We start from the raw sequence: 10,760 nt of genomic DNA, 5'->3' as shown, positions 1-10,760 counted from the left end.
AAGAGGTCAGGCCCCCAAATGATGTCAAATCCTTGCTACGCCACTGGCTAGAGAGCCTTATATAGAGCACTACAGAAGATCAAACTGATGGAGTTCATTCTCGGACAGCAATTGACATCTTAAGATTCTCTGTCCCAAGAAGACAACGTTCAACCCGCAATCTACAAGCCTCTCACAAAGAAGAAAGAAAACCTCTAGGGAAGTACGATGAGGCAACTGAGCATGACATTAAAATAGTTCTCCAGGGTTGTACTGGGAAATCTCAAACAGAATCTTCCTTGAAGCCAGCTAGACGTATGGAGAGATGACGATAAGAGACCAACAATAATGACACACAAATAGTTCTAGTGGGAATGACTAAATGCAGCACTAAATTACTTTTCCACACAAAGGGACAGACCCAGCATCTTAAGCCTCACAGCAACAAAAGTGATTACATGCACGAGTATTTATCAAGATAGAAGACATGGATGTGATTTATTCAATTCTTGGTACTACTGCAAATACTGATTAGATCATCAAAAATGGCAGCAAAGATTACGATTACTGTCCTCGTTTAATGTTAGCGAAAAGGCCTTAGCTATGTTCTATCACGCTCATATCTGCAATATTTTAAGTTTCAATATCACTGCCTGGTATGGCAATCTGAGCATTATAAATAAAAATAAACTTAATAGAATCCTAAATGCTACTGGTAAAATCATTGACAAAAAACAAACCCCATTTGGGCAGTTGTTTGAGACAAACATCTATAAAAAAGCTAACAAGATCTTCGAAATAAACAATCACCCTTTGTGTCAGGATTTTGTGATTTTACCATCACAAAAGAGATACAAGACACCGATAGCAAAGACAAACAGACACAAACACTCTTTTGTTCCCCTGGCAATCAAATCATTAAATAAGAACAATCTGGTATAAACTTTGTCACATGTAAATTATGAATGAGTCTGGTGTGAATGTACACTTGGGTTTCTTATAGTTATAATGTTTTTTGTTTGGTGTAATGCACAAATTGTAAGACAAATTTCCATATGGACAATAAAGATTATTATTATTAACCGCTTCTAGTAAATTCTGAGATGTGAAAGGAATCAAGGGGGATAATCAATAGTTTCTGAGAACTATTCATAAAAACACCGCATATCACTGACGAAATAAAAGAACACATAGGATAACCCTACTTTACAAAAGATATAATAGATTCAGAAACTCTTCAAAACACAGCTCTAGTTGCACCGGATAAACAGGGTTTAAGGGGCAATGTTGAGTCCCCAAAACTTTTCCAGCGTTTGACTTTAGCAGGAAGACAGCGAAGGTTCGGATTTTTTCTTTGTAGCCTGCCTGCGGCCTAAGTCTAGGCTAACGAGCCATTCCAGCCTGAGAACGATCTGTATACAATAGTGTAATCTATATACTCAGCGACATGATACACTCCACAGGAAATACTTCAATCATGACGTATCCCAGTGTACCCAACGAACTATCTATGAATACATGTAACTTTTGAAAATTGGGGATTCATTGAAGATGAAGACAAGGGGAGACTATCATAGGGGACCGAACTCTACACGATTGTCAAATAACTAGATCTACTTCAATTTCTATGACTTCTGGAAATGTTGATGTTCTGGTTGAGAAGTCAACTATGAATGACGTGTGTGTGCGTGTGTGTGTGTGTCAGAGGTGTCGCAAAACTTTCATCCTTCGAGACATACGAAAATCAGACCAAAATTTCCCAGTAGGATTTTTATCAATTTTAATGATTTTCGTTGCATTTTCTGGAAATCATAATAGAACTGTAGTTTCTCTGAATGGCGCTACATCTGACTCAGGTGGAAACTGAAGTAAATAAAAATGTACATCAAATCAAATGAAAGCAACATAAAGAAATCAATCAATGTGAAACCATTGGAATTGTCGATACTTTGGATGAGGTACAAACAAAGATGGAGACTGATCAAAGGTATAAACTGTCGACTCATTTGACTTCTACATTAATTAAGAATGAGTAAAAGTAAAATAATAATGTTTCATTATCTAACACAGACATAGTAGTTAATACTTCTTTCTAGTTTGAAAAGAAAAAGGTTTAGGAAGTTATATCAAACGACTTTTTAATAGCAGCTCTAGAAATGTAGCGAAGAAAGCAATGGTTATAAAAACAAGGACTTTGAGCTACTTGCTACATGTGGGGATATGGAATGACGGGACAGAAATCTAATTTTATAAATTGTTACAAATTTATTATCAAGCGTTAGAATTTTAATTAATAAACTCAAACTTGGAGCATCCACACAGACACACACATGTGCACTGCTAAACATAAATAATGTATTTATATTTATGTGTATACATTTAATGTAGACAACAAAAATGTATGCCTAATAAAGTTATAATTATGAATGCACTAATCATTGTACAGATTTCATTTTCACACTAAGTTGCTCAGAGGAGACCTTAGAAGCGCGTGGGCTTTGGGCTGGTGTCATATCAGGGCCAGTAATAGTTATCCGATGGGCTGAGGGTGACAAAAGATTCTCTTCATCGTGAGGCGCCGTGACTGGGAAGTTGACGCACTCGCCACCCACTAAGGCTGCCTCTGAGTTGTTTAATGTTAACATAAATAAAAGTAAAAAACAAAAATGGTCATTTTAAACTTAACTCCATTAGTAACATAATTGTGAACATTTTTTAAATCAAATTTACCTTTGCTTGATAACGACGGATTAAGTGTGTATAATATGAATAGGTCTTTGACATAATCACTAATGAAAAGAATAAGGGGCTTGAACATTTCTGGAGAAGAGAATCTGCAAGAATATTTTAACAGCATCTAGTTGTCAATGCTGTAATTAGTCAACTCTAGTGAGACATCAACCAAATGAAAATGAAAACCTTTATTAAACCATTAAGAACTCTCCTTAAGTTACTGAATGCACATCAATCAGATACCACACAAAGAGATGATTTTTTTAACGTAGAACTTTTAATCGATAAAAGAAAATAGTGACAGAGGGAGGAGACATAAGCTAGAACAGACAGAGGGAGGAGACATAAGTTAGAACAGACAGAGGGAGGAGACATAAGTTAGAACAGACAGAGGGAGGAGATATAAGTTAGAACTGAGGGGAAAAAACGAACAAGAAATGTATGTATGTGTATTTGCCATTCCGAAATAAACGTGTTTTACAGTAAATAAAATCGTTACTTATCAAAAAATGTAATTATTTATTAGCGCCACTGACTTCCAACTAGGGGAAAGGTTCTACAAAATGGTGTCAGTTGTGAAACTGAAGATTTGTCGTGTAGATTTTCATGACCAAAAAAAGAAACCTTTTTGGTGTTTTCAACGCACAGAAGCCAGAAGTATTGATAGTCTTCGAGTGAACGTTAACAGAAATGTGTGTGCCCACTTTTCAACGATGTAGAACCCAGATTTCTAAGCCCTCTAGCTAGTAGGACAAAGTAATTGTTATTTATTAGGGAACAGTGATCTGTCAATATGGCGTCCTTGTCTATTTATTTCAAAGTCAATACATTTTTATTTTCTAAGGCTTTTTTTTTTTTTTTCCACCATGATTCTTCATATCTCTTTCTTTTCTTTTTCTCTCTTATTGTATTGTATCTGTACATGTAAGTGAAGATGATCCTAAAACATCAAAGTGCAAAGTGTACTCTTATTATTTTACACCCGATTTCTGAATGTTTTGACATTACGGTATTTTTCATGATAGAGTTTAGTTGCAACAAGAATCTTATAGTTGACTATAGTATGTAGTAACTTAATAATGACGAAACTGTATACTATCTTTAATATAGATTTACATTCATCACCACTGTGAATTACAATTAAACACTACAAATATTTATTATACTATTATGACAAGTTTTACTCTTTTAATTTAATTATGTACCTTAGCCTTAAAACTGTCCGAAAAATTTCTGATATTACTTCCCTTAGAACAAGAAATATTTTTTTATCCTCATTTTTATAAACAGAAAACGAACTTTGCTGTAAAGTCATAAAGATTGATTTGTTTAGGATGGGGAAGATTTATAATGAGAGAAAAAACTAGAGAGAGCTAGAGAAACAGACACAGGCTAAAACATTAGTAGTACAAAATTTGCACACTTGACTAGCATACAATCTCTAAATCAAATGATTTCAATTCCCGCATACTACACGGTGTATTTCTATAACATATGTCTGACATTAAAGTATCTACACTATAAAAACTAATTCAACAACAGAATATGAGAAATACAAAGTTGGTTTCCCATGACACTGGTGAAGAAAATAAAAATATATATAGGCAGTTCTGGAAACAGGAGCAACATAGAGTATAATGTACAAATAACAAGAAACTGGGTAACTGCTCCACCAAATAAAACACTGGAGTTGTGGTTCTCACACTTCAGCTCTACGTTAAGAAACCATGTGGATCATGGAGAATGTATAAATAGTACATGTGTTACTTTCCTCTCACCTTTGTTTCAATTCAGATGTACGAGGTTTGAAGTGTTGACTTTAATAGTTATCTACAAGGCAATATTTACTGACCTCTCACGACAAAACATTTATTTCAGCTATTTGATACCTAGTGGACATGCCTTACACTTGCTTTCTTCTGAATCGTTCATCTATTTAGAACCAGAATTTCTTGAAATATTTCTATTTCATCAGATATTTTGCTTATTTGATTATCTCTATATGTTTTGATATATATATATATATATATATATATATATATATCAGTGGCGTCACTAGGTCGGTGTCACCCGGCGCGGTCAGCTCGGGGTGTCACCCCTTTCCCGCGCTATCAACTTTATCCACATTTCCTAATAAAAATTCATTTTGTTGAACCAATACAGTAAGTGGATTACCTACTGGCATCGATTTTTGCACAATTGTAAAATTTGTCAATTCTATTAGAAAATGCAATTGTTTATGTCATTTTTTCATTTCTTTTGCATATTTTACAATGCATATTTATTAAATTCACCTAAACTTTGTTAGACTTTTAGACGGAAACGGTATAACATTATGCTGTGTTATTCAAACTTTAACTACCATCTAAAGGGGAAAATACTTAGGCATCTATTGGGATTTTTGAGCGTTAAATGATCCCCTATCGATTCGCCCCGGGCACCAAGCATTTTTCAGCATTTCTGAGCTTTAGAAACTCATTTTCATTAATTGTATCATGTACAATTTCTATTAGAAAGAAGTTTGCAGTTCAAATAAAATTCAATTAAAAAGTGGTGAACGGGCTGTATCTAAAGTGTGAGAGACATTTGAGGCAGTGTTTCTCAACTTTCATCGTTGGCGCCCCCGCCGACTAAGCATTTTTTTTTAAAAAAAAATAGTGCTATGTACATAACTTTAGACTGTTTTGTATAACCGAAAACGTTCTTTCTGGAGATACTATTAGAGAGGCATTATGTTCCCTATCTATCCAGCAAGGTGGTCTGTTGAAGTGTCGTTAGCTCCTCCAGGCGTTTTCCTTCGTTCTCAGCTTGTGTCGTCTTCAATGTATTTTTCTTCTCGTAGTAAGAAGAGCCCATGTCAGTGTTAAATTATAACGGAGTGGGACGTTATTCCGATATAGAATATTTTCTTGGAATCTGAGCACATTATTTAAACGAGTTAAAAAGTAACTAAATTTAAGTCTATTAAAGAAGGAGGCAGCATTGGCCAATACTACTACACGGGGGATGTTCGAGGTACACATAGCGAGCACGTATGTCTTAACATCATCTTCATGTTCAGTAAGAAGCCTTGCCGCGAACCTTTTTAGTTTGTGTCACACAAAGGTCCTCAACATAACGATGTTAAACACTATAGAATTTTGAACATTCTGACCTTTCAAAAATAATCACGTCAGCAGAGACGTTTTGAAATGTCGTCTTCAAAAAATGTTTAATCGATATTTTAGCAAACGCCTAACACAAAAAACGGTAAATATTTTAAAAGATCCTTATTAGAAGATGATACGAAGTCTTATCTTACAATATTTTAACTTTTTAAACATTGATAATGTCATTTCACTGTGTTAATATTCAAAATTTGATTGATAACTACAATGCACATTTTAATTATACCCCTATAAAATAATATGTATTGATTCAGGCTCTCCCCATCGGTCAGGGCGTCGCGCCCTCATGAGAGAATGTCTGTTCCCCCCCCCCAGAGGTGCCCCCCACCATAGCTTGAGAAAAGCTGCAGTAGTTAATGCGAGTTTGTAATGGGCTTGTTGTCCTCAGATCATCCTCATCTCTAGAAAGGCCTCTTGTAGCGGGCCTGTTCTGTTCACGCAAAAAATGTCAATAGTACGATGTTACGTTAGTAAGAGAAATTGGTTTGTACTGCCGTAAAAACGGCGAAGGCTCTAGAATCACGTTGTTGAGGAGGCTTGGCCGATAAAACGACATCACATAATTAATAATTTAAATTGTCGTAAAATTTAGCAATAAAGTCTCTTTCGCCTAATTAATACTAAAATATAAAATAACTACAATGAAAATACAATCAATGTTTGTTCTGTAAAAAAAAAAAACTGCCTTTGCGTCCCCCTTCCTTGTTATCACGTAATTTTTTGTGTGTGGACATTTATATCATTGAAAATATAATATATAAAATTAGGTCTTAAAAATATATAGATCTAGATTAGTGCATTAGATTTTCCTAGACATATTTGGGTATATATCTTGAGATTTATTTATTTTTGAATCTGCTAGTTTTTGCCAATATAATTTTTTTTTCGTTTCGGGCTTTTATTTTCTAGTATTTGCCAATATTAAATTTATTTTTCATTCGGGTGTCACCCCCCTGATGGGTGTCACCCTGTACGGACCGCACCCCCTTGTGACGTCACTGATATATATATATATAAGAGAGAGAGAGTTTATGTACTCTTGTACTAAAATATTTAATATTGCATTTGAAAACAAATATACGTAAAACTTGGTAAAAACAATATTCTGATTTCAATTATGAAAAGCTGTTGTATATTCCACGCCTCCCGCCTCGTCAACCTTGATGAAGACATATAAACTATTTATTCTGAATGAAGTCGATGTTTCAAGCTTACGCCAATGGCCATTCACTATAACATAATGCTTATAAACTTAAAGTGTAAATCTTGAATCAAATATAGATCCAATTGAAGCTATCATTAGAACCTAATCTACACAACCTGACAAGCGGCAATCACTTTTCAATACTTTTGCAAGCAAGCAAAAACCAAATTAATTGGAGTATGGTACTGAAAAGAATTCCGCTATATAGTACGTATTGAAAATTACGGAGTATATTAGGTTCCTGAAGGTTTAAAACTTACAATTCATACAATATGTACGCAATCCTTGCATTTTGAAATCCCCGAGGGACTCTGCACTTAACAAGGGCATGCAAGTTGTGTATTTCATTTGGTGGAGTTCCAATTCCCTTTTTGTCATCTTACAATGCATAGTGGTTCATACAAAAGAAAAAAAAAAACTAGTGCGTCAAATTCTACAGCATAAGGAACGAATACAGAAAATAACATTCAATTGTTCTTTCGGCTAAATGATATAAAAGAAATGGATTTGAGGAACTCAGAGCTCTTTCCCTTGACGTATGAAGCTTGACTAGAGTTCTTGCTCTTAGAAGCAGTGCTTTTAGTAGATCACGGGGATAAATGGTGTAAGTGCTTCTTGCAGAAAGTACCTGAATTTCCTTTGACTTAAGTTTACGCCTATATGCTATATGAATCCTTTCTTTTGAGTGACATTTCGCAGTCCAGTAAATAATCCTCATAAATGAAATACACTTTGGTGTATGGACTTTTTGATTACAATATAAATAGCGCTTCAACTCAGGATGTAGAACTATTTATGAAATTTAAAGCAAATCCTACACGCCCAGGACTGTACTGTAAGCATTCAGACTTTTTATTGTGTATACGAAAAATGTCTTAAACTTTAGCCAAAGCCTACACATTCAAAAATGTATTGTACTGTTTGAAATGAGAAAATGAAGTAATTCTATCTCTAGGTCAACTAGTGCTATTATTGCTTTTATTTTTGCCATACGCTAGCACGATGGGATCAGTGAAAAACACAACTTTAGCTGTTTGATCCTTTTTGCTTTCTTTCGCTGCACTTTCGGCCTGTTCTCCTTGCGAATGTGCTTCCTTTTTGCTGGATGCTAAATGAGAGCTGCCTATTTCCGAGCATTCCACACCCGACATCTCAGCTGGTTCACTGGAGTTGGCAGCGTTTGTTGATTTTAAAGAGGATTTTAAGGAGCGGAGCCCACAGAATGTCGACCCTTCTGAAGTAGAGCCGGCTTTTTTAGATGGACTTCTTTGAGCTGTCTCCGAAGAAGTATCTGAGGGCTTGCCTACTTCTCCTACATGAATAACGGAATCATTTAAGTCTTTTGGTTCACACGGCGTCAGCAGACTTGCGCTTTCTTCAGAGGACACACCAAGAAATCCGCTTTCTGCAGAGTGGGGGGTTTTACGTTCGCCAAGGAACGGGGACTTTTTCACGTCCTTACTCGATTTTGGTTTTAAGTCTTTGAGCTCGAAGCCTTTTAATAAACGCCCACCCAGAAAACTTCCGCGCCGCTTTTCATCTGGTTCTTGAAGCCCTTCCTCTTCTGTTTCGTCTAGACTTTGGGTAAGGCGAGTACTGGACAGGCCGTAGGCGTCGCCAACACTTCCTGATCGTTTACGTTCTGGTAAGGATGGAACTTTGAGACCAAATAAATTAGAACCTGAATAGACTTTGGGCAGTTTTGTCCAAGATGGACCGTGATGATGCTGCTTGTTGTCTTCAAAGTCTAGAAGATCTTTTTCCTTTTGTAATGCCTGCTCCCTTGATTTGTTCTTTCGCTCTTCTGAGATCTTGTGCAGTTTGGTGGAGAAGTCGAATTTGAAAGACGATTTCTTTTTGTGCTTGCTTCCGTCAGAGCTGTCATCGGAGTCTCGTTCATCATCCTCGCTGGCACTGGTTGGTATAGGCGTAGATTCCATGACGATCTCGTTGACCAGCTTCTGGTCCTCCTCCAGGTCAGCCCTGCTGCTGACGATGCTGGGGTTCTTTCCAATCTTGGTCAGTCTCTCCGCGGCCACACTCTCCATAGTCCTTCTCATCACAGGGTACCTATCCAGCACGCTATTAAAGTGTTCCACCGCCAATGAGTAGAGGCAAGCGTACGTCTCGGCTCGCACACTGGCCACTCGCCGGGCATTGGTTAGCAGACAGATTTCTGAAAAACAACAAAAAAGAAGAAGAATGGTGAACACAAATAATAGAAACGATTTTTACTGTTAGTAAACCACATGATGGAAGGAAATAAAATCTGATGAATTGTTGGATATGCAGAGGAACAAAACTGTCGCGGGGTTAATTTCAGATGGAGGTTTGACTAGCCTTGTGCTATACACTTCACTTCAGTCTTCTGTTACAACTGTACTATAGCTTGATTCTCTACCACTCCGCATTGGTTTCGGGCTATCACTTAAGTACCTTCTCTTTTTTTTTAAAGTAATAACAGACATTTCAGAAATGTGTGTGTGTGTGTGTGTGGGGGGGTTTGAACAATTTAAAACCTCATCCTAGGTGTGCTGATGGTGGGAATGGGTAAGGTATGCGCTTGTTTTCATTTCTTTTACCTAATGCAACTGCTTTTAAGAAACTCCAATATAGATCTCAAGCACCACTCTATTATGTTGTTTTGCGTATAGATTATCTTATCTTATAAGCTGAAGATTTCGTTCTAAAAAAAGAAGAATACTAAAAACTCTTCAGCTAATTGGCACGATTTCAAGACACTGCTAGAGTATTGACAACAAAATTATTCCAAGCAGTTTCAAATTACCTCCATTGGTCGGAATGAATTAGAAATAGCTATTTTATTAGCTCAGGTGTATTAAGGGAAGGTCTATCCACCTAATGATTAGGTTCAACATTTCAAGGCTTTACAAAACAGACATTAAAATGGCACAAAGTTTCAGGTTTCTGATTCTTCTTTTCATTAGCTAAAAAAATACAACCCAGTTATTAACATTTCTAGAAAGTATTTCATATCACTAAGAATTTAAGTATGATACTTAATTTTTTAGGACCTCTCCGGTTAATTTCATTAACCAAATTATATCAAAAGAAACATTTTTGTGTCCTTAAGTGCAATCAAATAATAAAAAAATTGATTGACGTTATTTCTTCAAGATATGTAGCCCTAGGAGATAAGCCACTAGGTGGCAGAGGCACTAGGAGATAAGCCACTAGGTGGCAGAGGCTCTAGGAGATAAGCCACTAGGTGGCAGAGGCACTAGGAGATAAGCCACTAGGTGGCAGAGGCACTAGGAGATAAGCCACTAGGTGGCAGAGGCACTAGGAGATAAGCCACTAGGTGGCAGAGTTTCTAGGAGATAAGCCACTAGGTGGCAGAGGCTCTAGGAGATAAGCCACTAGGTGGCAGAGTTTCTAGGAGATAAGCCACTAGGTGGCAGAGTTTCTAGGAGATAAGCCACTAGGTGGCAGAGGCTCTAGGAGATAAGCCACTAGGTGGCAGAGTTTCTAGGAGATAAGCTACTAGGTGGCAGAGTTTCTAGGAGATAAGCCACTAGGTGGCAGAGTTTCTAGGAGATAAGCCACTAGGTGGCAGAGGCTCTAGGAGATAAGCCACTAGGTGGCAGAGGCACTAGGAGATAAGCCACTAGGTGGCAGAGGCACTAGGAGATAAGCCACTAGGTGGCAGAGTTTCT

The 10,760-nt window shown here is 36.8% G+C and overlaps 1 protein-coding gene across 7 annotated transcripts in view; it reads right to left on the bottom strand.

Moving 5' to 3' along the window:
* Window positions 1–1,742: 1,742 nt before the first annotated feature.
* The window catches only part of LOC106050831 (potassium/sodium hyperpolarization-activated cyclic nucleotide-gated channel 4-like), a 279,493-nt gene continuing 270,475 nt past the window's right edge, over window positions 1,743–10,760 (bottom strand). For all 7 annotated transcript variants that reach the window (XM_056026988.1, XM_056026982.1, XM_056027003.1 and 4 more), the window contains one exon: window positions 1,743–9,259. In XM_056026988.1, coding sequence (XP_055882963.1) covers window positions 8,040–9,259 — 1,220 coding nt within the window. In that variant the 3' untranslated portion in view covers window positions 1,743–8,039. The remainder of the gene's footprint in view (window positions 9,260–10,760) is intronic.

Source organism: Biomphalaria glabrata, chromosome 1 (assembly GCF_947242115.1).
Source record: "Biomphalaria glabrata chromosome 1, xgBioGlab47.1, whole genome shotgun sequence".
NCBI lineage: Eukaryota > Metazoa > Mollusca > Gastropoda > Planorbidae > Biomphalaria > Biomphalaria glabrata.
The sequence above is the reverse complement of the archived record's forward strand: the minus strand, read 5'-3'. Positions and strand labels throughout refer to the sequence as shown.